Source organism: Rhamphochromis longiceps, linkage group LG20 (assembly GCF_057381845.1).
Source record: "Rhamphochromis longiceps isolate RC_006_pf linkage group LG20, R_longiceps_female_GT1.1, whole genome shotgun sequence".
In the NCBI taxonomy this organism is placed as follows: Eukaryota; Metazoa; Chordata; class Actinopteri; order Cichliformes; family Cichlidae; genus Rhamphochromis; species Rhamphochromis longiceps.
The window spans coordinates 15,949,878-15,963,014 of record NC_140576.1 but is presented as its reverse complement, the minus strand read 5'-3'; the positions used below and the strand labels follow the sequence as shown (position 1 = coordinate 15,963,014).

Sequence of the window (13,137 nt, the reverse complement as noted above, 5' to 3'; positions counted from 1 at the left end):
GAAATTGTGTACGAGAAACAAACAAACAAACAAACAAACAAGCATTAGCCAGAACATACAATACACATACGCTAGAGAGGGGGGGGGGGGGGGGGGAGTTTATCTAATTAAGCCAGAGACTAAAGTGATTGAAGGATCTTCTTTTTTTTCACATACAACAATAGTTTTTATAGCTTTAGGGTTAGTATATTTCTGCAGTATATAGACTTAAGATATATTAAGGAGCTCTGCCACATTGGCCATTCTGATAACAGATTCAGCCCCGGCTGCCACTTGTAGCTGGAGAGTATCAAGATGGACAGGAATATTGCTGAGAAGATACCCACTGAGAAACCAGTCAGTATTTCAGAGAGCTTTTACCTAGTCAAAGAAAGCTTCCTGTGCAAAGAGTGTCTGAATAGGTGCCAAGCTGAGAGGAAGGAGCTGAGGGAGGAATACATACCATACTGTGTTCTTAACTCAAGAGTGCCTTTCACTTACAGTACTGCATTCATTCATCATGATCATCATCATATATGGAAAAAAATAAGTTCCTGAAGTCTCTAAACCAGAAAAGAAAGACACAGATTCTGAGTTTGTCTCATTCAGAGAAGGCCTTCCTTTCTATGATGAACCATCACTTTAGTGTGATCTTTATTAGTTTCAGACCAAAATACATTTCAAAAGATATTTTAGGGCGAAGAAAATACATTTACAACCTTACAGTAGAATGTATATCAAAGTATCATTTAAAATATATTTAGTGAAATAATAATAATGATAACAATAATAATAAAAGTAACAATGTTTTATGTACATCTGAGTCAAAGGTCTAGCAAGAATGAGGTTGTTTATTCATTTGCTTACAGTATTTCACATTACAAAATATCTCACTATAATGTAGCATTAACTTTACTTTGAAATTAATTATCTGTCAGTGATACAGTAAACAAGATACAACTGTTTATGTACACTTTCATGTCTCTTTAACAAAAACAAAATCCTCATTCAGAAATCTGTCTTCCATTCGATGGTATGTGTGTGTATGTGTGTACACTTTAGTTTTTGACAATATAGTACTTAAAGGAACACACTCCACTTTTTTTGGAAATGGGCTCATTCTCCATCTCCCTCAGAGTTAAAAGTGCAGCGTCTTCTTTGTAGATCTGTAGGTTAACAGGACTTTGGAGCGGGATCTTAAGGGATGGGGCGTGGCCAGGATTTTTGCTTGAGGCGCCATATTAGCAGGCCAAACAAATGCTTGCTGTGTGATCCGTTGTACACACACAGACACACATACACATTTCCACACACATACCATCATATAGAAGAGAGATTTCTGAATACGGATTTTTTTTGTTAAAGAAACATGAAAGACCTCAACCTAAGGTTAAATGTATAAACTTGAACTTGAAAAAAACATCTTCATGACGCAACCGAAAGAATCATGAATCTGAAAAGCGACATGATTTTTCTGGATTTTATTTTGTCGACTTATGAAGTTATATATATTGTTTTGTATATTTTTGAAATTCCTTAAGGAGAAGATTGCTGTTTGGCTGATTGGTCCTAACCAATTACTGTATAAAAAGATGAATGATGCGACAGCACTTCCTCCCATTGGGGGAAAATGAAGCCAAAATATCCCGCTTGTGGGCGCTGCCATGTTCCACTTTTGGAGCCAGAGTCTGCTCAGTAGTAACTCGTGGTGGAGCGTCTCTGGACATGACCGCGAACACGCCCCCTTACGCTTTTTACATAGCCCGGCTGCTTCGTCTCTAATTCTGCAGGGTATGATGTCAATACAATAGATAGATTGCCTTTGGACTCCTCATCCAAAGGCAGCCTGTCACAACCTGCTCCATTAGGAGATGGACCCCAGAAAAGGAGGATGCTCTGAGAGACTGCTATGACACCACAGACTGGGATGTGCTTCTGATCCCACATGGTGAGGACAGAGGCGGCGACACACTGTCATACTTATTATGTCAACTTTTGTGTGGATGCAGTCGCCCTTGCTAAGGTGGTACGGTGTTATCCTAATAAAACCGTGGGTAACACAGGAAGTCAAAGCTGTCCTCAACATGAAGGAGGAGGCCTTCTGGAGCAAAGTGAAAGAGGAGATGAAAGCAGCACAGCCCGCTCACGCCTGGACAAGGGAAAAGGCACGGTCAGGATCCTGTTTCTTGACTGAGTGCCTTTGAGGGCCCCGTCTGCTCCAGGAAAAGCTGAACAGGATGCAGGTGGACCCCTGCCAGGTTGCTTGGATCGCCAACAATCTCACCAACAGACCACAGTACATTAGGCTGAAGGACATCAGGGCTGACATTGTGGTCAGCAGCACAGGAGCACCACAGGGTGCTCAGGTAGAGGAGTACAGGAGGCTTCTGAGGAATTTTGTTACATGGAGTCCCACAAACCACCTGCAACTCAACACCTCAAAGACCACTGGTTGTGGACTTTAGGAGGTCCATACCAGGTCCACTGCCAGTTCAGATAGAGGGAGAGGAGATGGAGGTGGTCAACTAGTACAATACCTCGGGCTGTGGGTGGACAACAAACTGGACTGGTCATGCAAAAAAAGCAGACTGTACTTCCTCTGGAGACTGAGGTCTTTCAACATCTGCAGGAAGCTCCTGAGGATGTTTTACCAGTTGGCAGTTGCTGGAGTACTATTCTATGCTGTGGTGTGCTGGGGGAGCAGCACAGCAAAGATGGACTCATCCAGGCTGGAAAAACTAATCAACAAGGTGGCTGGCATAAAGCTGGATACTCTGGTGACAGTGGCAGAGAAGAGGACATTAAAGATGGCTTATGTGAAAACGGGAGAATTGATGATTTAATTTCTGGTTTTACACTAAAATGGTCTTCTAACAGGTAAACATAAGAAACTTTTATTTTTACACCAAAAACATAAATCATAACTTTAAAAATGCAGGATCTGAATCTTACCTTCACAACAGTACTGATAACATCAGCACATCTTCTGAAGGGATTCCTTGACAAAGGCTGTAAGTCTGCAGCCAGGGGTTAATATTTCACATCTGATTTCTCCTTTTTTGCTCTTCTTCCCAGAAAGCAGCAGTGGTTTGTAGCCAAGGCCATTAGTTTTTCAAGCTGCAATAAAACATAATATTTATTTGGTCAATATTGTAATATTGAATAATGCAAGTTAAAGCCACTCAGGGTGATCTTTACCTAGTGGTGAGTTAAGGTTTTTGTACTTGCTGTGTTCGTTTTCTTCTCTGAAGTACAGGAGAACGACTAACTTTTAAAAGACTTCATTTGCTGTAGCAGTTGAAATGACAAGTTGCAGCACGCTGGACCTTGATGTGAATCAGCGATCTGCTTCACAAAAAGGATGGCCCTGTAAGCAGGCAATACAGTTTTATACCACAACAAAAACAAGTATTATTATGACTATCTTCTTCTGAGAAGCAACCCAGTGGTCCTGCCATTTCCCTTGCGAATCTTATAAGAAAAATACACAAAATAATACAGAAACAATTCAACAATCAGACAAACAAATACAACTTAACCAGGATCCAATGTTTTGCTGCTTTGAAATACCATAATTCAAACCTTAAAGTCAAATCCAATCATATTAATAAATGCCATTTAACAGCTAATATAGGACTATACCACAAAAGCAAATAATGAAAAAACTACACTTCCAGAATATCTAGAAATATCTCCACACCTGCACTAATTCCATTCAAAAAGTGAAAGTTGTAAAATGAATACATTCATTCCACACGGATATATTTCAAGTGTTTATTTTTTAAAATTTTGATGATTATAACTGACAACTAATGAAAACGCCAAATCCAGTATCTCAGAAAATTAGAATATTACGTAAGACCAATACAAAGAAAGGATTTTTTGAACTCTTGGCCAACTGAAAAGTATGAACACGAAAAGTATGAGCATGTACAGCACTCAATACGTAGGCTACGTTTACACTGCAGGTCTTAATGCTCAATTCCGATTTTTTGATCAAATCTGATTTTTTGTGTCTGCTCGTTCACACTACAAAAAAAAATGCGACAGCAAACGCGCTCTAGTGTGAACGCTCAAAGCGGCCCGCATGCGCAAAAGAAGACGTCACACACAACGCGCTCTGTTTAGACCCAGAGCAAACAATATTGTTTGACTGATGGCCGTTAATATAAAGACTTCGGACTTCACGTTTCCCCAATTTTTGCTTTAAGTTATTTTGTTATTTACATAATAATGTAGATAACCTAATAATTATCCTTATCGCTGTTTTAGAGAGGAGCTGTGCTTCAAAGGATAGTTGCCGATTTCTGTCTTAATCTGCAGATTATGCAGTACAAATAAAATGTTAACGTTTCTCCAACGTTGTCTTCCCAGCAGTTTCACCGGATGGCCAAGAAGCTTTCGCAATGTCTTATCGGGCGCTGATAATTGGCGTCTGTCTTGTGTCAGTGACGTAAAAGACGGATTTAATGCGACATGACCGTTCAAACAGCAGTCGCTTTCTGAAACATTGGATATGTATCGGATTCAGTACCACATACCACAAAAGTGACCCAGATCGGATTTGAAAATATCGGATTTGTACCGTTCACACTTTCATACCATGATCGGATATGGGTCGCATAGCGTCAAAAAAATCGGATTTGATGCGCTTTCGCCTGCAATGTGAACGTAGCCTTAGTTGGGGCTCCTGTTGCCTGAATTACTACAGCAATAAGGCGTGGCATGGAATCAGTCTGTGGCACTGCTCAGGTGTGATGAGAGCCCAGATTGCTCTGATAGTGGCCTTCAGCTCTTCTGCATTGTTGCCGAGTCTGCTGAATATTTAAATATTCAAGGCAAGCAGAATATTCCACAATAAAACCGAACTACAGCTTCAATATCCTGCTTGTACATGAATGCAATAACAATAATGATCAAATAACATGACAAAGTCAAAAGGAACATTTCTAAATATATATATTTCAGCACTTTCACTATTTAAACGTAAGACCAGTTTAAGGAAGAGGACTCCCTTACTGCATTTATTTATATTATATTATCTGTATAGCACTTTAGAGCACACCTTTCACTTTATTAAAAGCACCTTATCAAGCACTTTATTTAGCATTGCACTTTAAGCATGGATTTGCACACAAGAAGTTTAAATATTTATTGACTATTTATTGGGAATTTTAAAATCAGTTGGTAGCCTTATTTCAGATCCTGCACAGCTGCTCCTCATCAAGGAATGTGGTGGTTGTCTGTCAGGAGAGAAGAATGGTGATCGAGATTGTGATTAAGGTTTACCAGTAAGGAAAACTAATGCAAATGTGTGTGTGAAATCTAGGGATAAAAGTGGTGCAAATAAGTGTAAGATAATGATTACTCACCTTTCTTGCCTGTGTCCTTTTCAAGGTGTTTGGGCAAATGTTTCCCTGGGGGTCCAGACACCATTTAAAGGTTCCGGGAGAGACCATTGGTAAAGAGAGTGTGGTGAATCTTTTTGTGCTTGGGTTTTTATAATATTGGGTTTGGTGTAACATTAAGTGTGAAATATTTATTAATATGTAAATGTGAAAATGTATTTATTTATTCTTATTGATATATTGTATACTGTGATGGAAGGTTGGGATTTAAGAATTTACCTGAGAGTGGAATAATGGTTAAGTCTGTGACAGCTGAACATATTTAAGGCTGCCAGTTGTCATTAGAGGATGGATTTTTGTGCTGTGAAGAAGCTTAACAAATTAATTGTTGTAAGGAGAGCTGTATAGCAAATAAATGCGTTTTTTGGTTCCACTACACTTGCCTTGGTCCATCTCACTGTGTTTCCAGCCGCTAAGGGCCGCCCTGTTACAACCAGTAACCGAGAGTTTATTTTCTGCAGTGTTGTGCAAAGTATTTGAAGGGAACAAGAATTTCCCCACTTCGGTCCAAATGATCTCCCTTTATTTTGACAAATACGCTAGGATTACTGCAGCCCCCCAGCCCGAGACTACTACTGCAGGCAATTTGACAACATTTTGCTTGTCACTTACAGGTTGGCTGTGCTCTGCAAAATAGAGGCCACTGGAAACAATGATCTCCTCAAGATGGTTGAATGAAGAATTATAACACTATCATGTTATTTTTTTCCACCCTCCTAACAGAATTTCATTACATTATGACTTTTTGTTCCAGTGACACAACACAAAACTGCAGTTTTGCGTTGTTGGGAGCTTTTAAGGACCAGCCTTGAATCTTACAGATTTGATAAGTGAAGACTGGATGTGTAGTGAACAGAGCTCGGATAATCTGGACAAATTACGCAGGCTGCATCTGCAAATCAGAACCAGCTTTAGATTTGATGCTGGCAGACAGGCATGCATGTCTCAGGGTGATTACACACTAACACATTGTGATTAATTACACACATTTTTATACATTTTATTAACAAGATTAAAAAAAACATAGAAAAAGCAACAAAAAAGATACACCAAAAGAAATATTATCTGACACTGTATTTCTCTTTCTTTTATACACAAATTCTTGTCACCAAAGCTTTGAAAATCATTAAATGTAAACACAAATAAGCAATTAGAATTCATACAGTTTAAAATAAACATGGATATCCAGATACAGTTAATATAATTAACAATATAACAATTATCATACACGTGGAAAGAAATGTTCTCACAGCATCATTTATACCATGGAAGAAAAAGAAGCTTTTCCACCATGGATTATGCAATTTCATTCTTCTTGAGGCAGTTAAGGTTAGAATGGCAAATGAAATACACAGAAAATAACATATGCAGCTAAACTATTTGGCATTGATACAGTGCATGAATACAGAAACGTGGCAACAAAGATTTCAGTGCGAATACATTGTTTAAGGCAAGACTTTACTGATTCCACTGGGAAAAGATCTCTTATGAAGCTATCCATCAACTGGTAGGTTTTGTACGAAAAAGCTCCCTAATTGTTCTTAAGTGAATAATTTCTTAGCTGATTTGAAACATGAGTGAAGATTTTAATAAGAGAAGAGAGAGACACAATCTTCCCTTACTATTTTCTTTTTCAATGCAGCAAACCTCTTCAAAGTTCTTCTGTGCTCCAGTGTCAGTCTTTTGCTCACTTCCAAATTAACCAGTCATTTCCTACAGATGTCAGTCACCTTACCACTGCCTCCTGCATGTTTTCTCCATTCAAGGCTGGTAGTCATCATAAGAGTCTTCTGTGTGAAGAAAGAAACTTGAAAAGGATGCCGAATAAGTGAAAATGATGTCAAAGTTACCCAATTCTGTCAAATGAGAAGTGCTTTGCAGCTTTGCATGGCTCACAGCTGAACACAGTCCACAGTGATTTAGTCACGTGCAGCTACTAAAACAAGCTGGTTTAGTTCATCTCCTTTTAAGTCAACCATTCTTTAAACCATCTGTCTTCTGATTGGCTGCACCTCATAAACGTAAGGTGTGGACAGCAGATTGGGACTTCAGCACTCTCAGCCAAAATGATCATATTACTATATAAGAAACACCACCACCACAACAACAACAACAAAAAACACACACCAGAATGTGAGAATAGAAATCCTGCCTACTGTAGCGCTCCTCTTACACCAGACAAACATGCATGTACTTACACATGTACTTCATTAGTTAACACAAAACAAAAAACAGGCCTGGATCTTCATACTCATTACATTCACAGGGTTGCATGATTAGTAGCCTTTCTCTAGCTGCTAACCTGTTTGCTGAGGAAGCATGTGGCAGCCTCCGCTGTTGTCACAAACACCCAGTGGTCCAATCTCGCCCGGCTGACCTGGTGTTCCGGGGATCCCAGATGGCCCCAGCATACCATTTTCTCCTTTGGGACCTGGGATTCCCAGCTTAGACTCACCAGGAGGTCCTGTGGATACACATTTTAAAACAGTAATACTACATTTTATTTTAGGTGCTTATCAAAACACTCATGCTACGAGACAGTCAAAAACAAGGAGTTTACCATTATTCATTATTAGCACATATAGCAACGGCTGCTTTTCCAAACAGCTGAATTCTTCTACTGGTTCACCACAGGGTTGTTGTCTCTCTCCTCTACTATATTTTTGTACACTAATGACTGTCGCAGTACACAGGCTAACAGGCATTTCATTAAATATGCAGCTTACAGTCATTGTAAGCCTTCTTCATGGTGAAGAGGATTCCCATTGGCCTGTTGTGGATGAGTTTGCTTCTTGGTGTGATCAGTCATTCTTAAAGATCAACACTTTGAAAACTAAGGACATGGTAATTGACTTCAGGAACCATTCCCCCCATTCTGCACTGACAGTAGTAAATGGTGCAGCCATTGAACTGGTGGACAGTTACAAGTATTTGGGAGTTGTTCGTTATAAGGCTCTGTCCTTTGAGTCATGTCTTGCTGCTACAGTGAAAAAGGATCAACAACGAGTGTACTTTTTAAGGAGACTGAGAGGTTTTAACTGAATGATGACCCTTTTTTATAAAGGTTTTATTGAATCTGTTTTAATGGTCTGTATCATTGCTTGGTATGGTAATGTGTGTTTGAACAATAAGACCAGACTTAGTAATCTGGGTAAAGTGGCTGGTCAGATTTCAGGGAAGTCTCAGGTCCAGCTTGTGGACTTTTATAACAGGCAAGTGCTGTGGAAGACAACCTCTGTCATGTTGTGTTCAGACCATCCTTTCTTTAATAATTTTCAGCTGCTTCCCTCAGGTCGTCAATATAAAGTGCTTGGAGTAAAGACCAAGAGACAGAGTGTCTTTTGTACCTGTTGCTATTGTCATGGATAATAATACTAAACATAAGGGTTGTTGCCATTACACATTGCACTTTGTTGATGACAAAATTTGGGCTGTTCTCTCTGGGCTTTTTAAAAAATATATATTTATTTATTTTTTTGTGTGTGTGTTGTCTTTGTTTGTTTTTGTCTTTCTGTGTATGGACAGACTGCAAACCAACTTCCCACTGGGGACAATAAAGTTACCATTGACCATTGACATCATTTCAAGTTTGGTAACTTTGAATGTGTGTGTGCTTTTATTATGTTACTTATACAGAGGTACCTGCTAATCCCTTGACCCCTGGGTGACCCTGGACATTGGACCCTGCATCACCTTTGTCCCCAGGCACACCTTTCCTTCCTGCAGAGAGGGAAGAGACAAATCAATGTGATAACTTTGGTTAAACATCAAACTGTAAGTGATGTTTTGCTTCCAACAAACTATCTACTAAGCTTACCTTGCTCTCCTGGATATCCAGGCCTGCCAGGTGTTCCCCTTGGGCCTACACGACCCTGTGAGCCCCTCTCACCCGGTGGGCCCTTGGGCCCTGGTATTCCTGGTTCCCCTGGAGGCCCCACTGGCTCTTCAATTGGAACTGGCTTACGACCGATCTCGTTAATGAACATGTCGAGTTTTAACACCTCCTCTGAAAAAGCAAAGAATAAAAATGTTTTGGCACTCTTATTGGACTCTTCCTCACAGTGAGGAGGGCAAACAGCACTGCAGACAGTATGCATTTCTGACATGCTTGCTTTTAGAGTGCTTACTATGTACTAGTTGTTCACAGGCCTGTGTGACCAGTTGGTAGATCATAGCCATGGACTGAGGTTCTCCCTGTAAAAAAACAGAGTTACAAACTGTTTGTCCAGATAAAGTCAATTGAAAAGAAACTGAAACATTTTAGAAGGTATTTAAAAAGAAGATCAGATGCCATTACAGCTGATCTATATGAAAAAAAGAAGATAATGATGATATAACACACCTTTTCTCCTCTTTCCCCTTTATTACCTGGCAAGCCCTGTAGTGTAGAGTGTAAAGATAAATAACCAGCTGTAAGGACAGGTCAGACTTTTATGTGATATTTATTTCCTAGGTCTTACCGTAGGTCCCACAGGACCTGGGGGGCCCCTTTCTCCTATAGGCCCTGGGTATCCTGGCATTCCTTGGAAACCCTGTTTAAACATGATAGATAGAATATGCTAGATGCATAAACCTACAGTGAGTCAGACACAAAGTCCTGATAGCAAACAGTTTTATTATACACAAATGCAGCTACATGATTGACTTTACTTGATAAGGTCAGGACACATAAAAGAGCAGCTCATTACACCTCACTAAGGAGGTGAAGAACCGTTTCCCAGTGGTTCCCCTTGGAATTGTTAGTCTGTTTGTCTATCAATCCCACTTCTCAAGTCCACTTTCACTTGCGTAATTAAATAACATACTACATTAGTTTTTAAAAAAGTGTACTGTGTAATATGTGTAATAACTACTTTTTCTGAGTAATGACCAAACACTGATCACAACAGAGAGGGGAAATACCTCCGACATGCACAAACATTTGACCACACAGCATGCAAATCATTTGCAACATATAACGTAACGTGCATGTAATGTCTTTGATATGTTGCTTAGCAATGGTGGTGACTCTCAAAGTGGAGCCAATGAGAATCCAATGAGTATCAATAAGAGAATTGATAAGGAATTTAATTAAAGTGATACCAATAATTGAATAGGAATTGCTAAATTGGTAACAACTTCAACCTCACTGTATAAAAAATAAAAGAACCAAATGAACAGCAGTTGAGCTGAATGTTGTTTTCTGTGTTGAACTACAGTGACCGTATTTCATTTCAAAGTTTGATTAAACAAAACCACCGGCACAATGTACATTTCAAATTCCTTTAATTTTTTTTTTTTTTTTTTTTTGTGTCCCGTTTGGATCTTTAGCCATCAGAATTGTTGTCTTAAGGCCAAGAAAGATGCCAAGCGGATTTATTTTACCAAGTGGATCATCATGGCCTTGCCATATTGGTCCATTTGATTGACCTTTATTATAATTATGAATTTATTTTATTTTCAGTTGCTACAAACGGGACAGACATGACTGGGGGATAGGACAGGGAGAAAGAATGAAAGAAAGAGAGGGAGAGAAAGAAAACCAAAGGGGAGAAGAGACGGTGAGAAGGGGGAGAAGAAAGAAAGAAAAACAAACAAAAAAAACAAAACACCTGGGTCACCTGTATGGAGAAAAAAAACAGAAGAGAAAGCAAACAACAAAGAGCAACATAATAAAAAAAACGGCACCATCACAATAAACTAGCTAGCAGTAGATATCAGTAGATACTAAATAATAAACGATATTGTGCAGCACGCAAGATAGACAGCGTACAATGTGCTTTGAGGCAGCAGCCAAGAAAGCTGTAGTCCGCGTCTGTGAATACCCATGTGTACACCTGTGTGCATACCTGTGTGGATCAGCATGCTTGCATTCCAAAGGTTTCCATGTAACGATCTGCTAGGGAGTGTGGGGGAGCCACAGCCCCGTCCTCCAGGGTATGAAGCAGGTATGGAGGAGATCAAAACTCCAGACATCCAGAGGTCCCCAGAACACAAGAGACCAAGGAAGACCAACAGAGGGGCAGCCGCGCCACTGTCCCAGTAAGAGCTGAGGAGAGTCCCAGATGAGGGCTCACTCAGCAGCCGCGGAGCAGAAGCCAGGGGGGGTTGCAGTGACGCGCCCGTGAGCTCCGCCGGCAGCCAGCTGTGCCTGAGTGACCGAGCCCCAGGCCGAGAGGCCGGGGGCACCCCACCTCCGAAGTGGCCCGAGCGAGCCCCAGGCTCCAGGCCCCGATAAGCGGCCGCCAAGGAGTGAGCCGGTGTGTACCCGGACGCCCACCCCCAGACACAAAGAACCACCAACGCACCGACACCTGAGGGAGTCCGCCACTGGCAGGGGAAGTGGTGGGTGGAGATAGGCCTCCAAACCTTGGAGGGCCTGAGATGTCCCCAGAGAGGTGGCGTCTGATACCCAACCTGACATATAGACACAGACATACAGGCACACACAGATACAAACATCCATCCCCACCCTCATGCTCTCATATGCACTTACTCCACACTCAACCAACGTGGAGACAGACATAAAGAGACGCTGTACACAGGATCACACTCCCCAAGCGTACTCTACGAACCGGGTCTAGGTACCCTTGCCCCTGGAGGGGGGAACTGCACCCAGACCCAGGTGGTGTTACCCTTTTCCCTGCGGTGGGGAGAGGCAGACCGCCCCGACTCCGCAGCAGCAGGGAGGCCCCACACTCCAGACCGCAGCTGGACGGCCAACTCCTCCTAGCCCCCCCGCTCCAGCAGGCCGCAGAGAACGGGGGTGAGAGAAGACTCCAAACCTCCCTCCACCCACTCATTGTAGTGTTGATGCATGTGTGTTCTAAGGTGCAATTAAAACCCAGGAGGGCATGGAGCTACCTGCCAGAGAGCAGCAGGTAAGCGCATAGTCCCTCCTGCTAGCCCTCAATGTCTACGTGTATTTAAAATTGAGAGGTGGGCAACGACGCCAGGGGTGAGGTGTACACCCTGATGGTACTTTGGATTCCGTGTATCGTGCCCACCCCCAAGATCCTATATGTATGTGTAATGAGAGTGTGAGTAATGTGAATGTCTAAGTTGTGGGATAAAATTGAGGCAGAGGCAGCCAGAAGGGGACAGAGGGGGAGGGGGGGGGGGTAGCCTCCTCTGCACCCTGGTGACATACCCCTACTCCAAGGCCCTGCATGTGTGGGTGGTTGTGGTGGAGCGGGAAGAGGGAGGCAGCTGGAGATGGGGAGGGAAGGAAGGGAGGGGCAGGTGACCCCTCCCTGGGGCCAGCTCCCCCGCTGACCCCAGTAGGCACTCCCATACTCCGCGACCCGCCAGGGAAAGGGGGCCCAGGCCCATCCAGACCGGGGCCCAGCGCAGCAGCGCCCCCCGGCCCCACAGAGCCCGGGACAGTCCACCCAACCCCACCACAGAGAAAACTGCACTCACCCCACCATCCATTCATCTTCCAGACTACATGAGACAATAGACGCCCAGGCTGAGATCTTCCTCCACCTCTCCTGTATCTCCCCCTCCTGCAGAGAGTTCCTGAGGAGAGGAAAGCTCCTGCAAGATGTGACAATCTCCCCCACCAGTTGAAGAGCCCCCCAGGCGGCTCGACGCACCGGCGGCACCCTGCGCCAGGGATGGGCCCCCATGCACCCACCCGCCCACAACCCCGGCAACACACAAACCAGGACCCAAGGCCCCGAGGCCCGGCCAGGGCCCCAGCCCAGAGACGGAGCGCCCCCAGAACCTCACGCCCATCCCGGACCCACCCAGGGGCAGACAGGCTACC

The 13,137-nt window shown here is 42.7% G+C and overlaps 1 protein-coding gene and 1 long non-coding RNA gene across 5 annotated transcripts in view; both read right to left on the bottom strand.

Annotated features, from left to right (window-relative positions):
• Positions 1-441: 441 nt before the first annotated feature.
• LOC146645126 (uncharacterized) lies at positions 442-5,386 on the bottom strand. The gene is made up of 4 exons (XR_014909073.1): positions 5,352-5,386; positions 3,178-5,222; positions 2,932-3,096; positions 442-2,753 (listed from the first exon to the last, which is right to left on the bottom strand). It is a non-coding gene; the product is annotated as an uncharacterized LOC146645126 (long non-coding RNA).
• A 997-nt stretch (positions 5,387-6,383) lies between these two features.
• LOC146645125 (collagen alpha-1(XX) chain-like) overlaps positions 6,384-13,137 on the bottom strand; it is a 48,347-nt gene continuing 41,593 nt past the window's right edge. For 2 of the 4 annotated variants that reach the window (XM_085393161.1, XM_085393165.1), the window contains 7 exons: positions 9,848-9,919; positions 9,730-9,765; positions 9,515-9,581; positions 9,205-9,393; positions 9,030-9,107; positions 7,690-7,851; positions 6,385-7,177 (listed from right to left, as the gene is read on the bottom strand). In XM_085393161.1, coding sequence (XP_085249287.1) covers positions 7,149-7,177; positions 7,690-7,851; positions 9,030-9,107; positions 9,205-9,393; positions 9,515-9,581; positions 9,730-9,765; positions 9,848-9,919 — 633 coding nt within the window. In that variant the 3' untranslated portion in view covers positions 6,385-7,148. Of the gene's footprint in view, positions 7,178-7,689; positions 7,852-9,029; positions 9,108-9,204; positions 9,394-9,514; positions 9,582-9,729; positions 9,766-9,847; positions 9,920-13,137 lie in introns of all 4 variants that reach the window. The other 2 variants (XM_085393162.1, XM_085393164.1) reach the window with 2 other exon arrangements.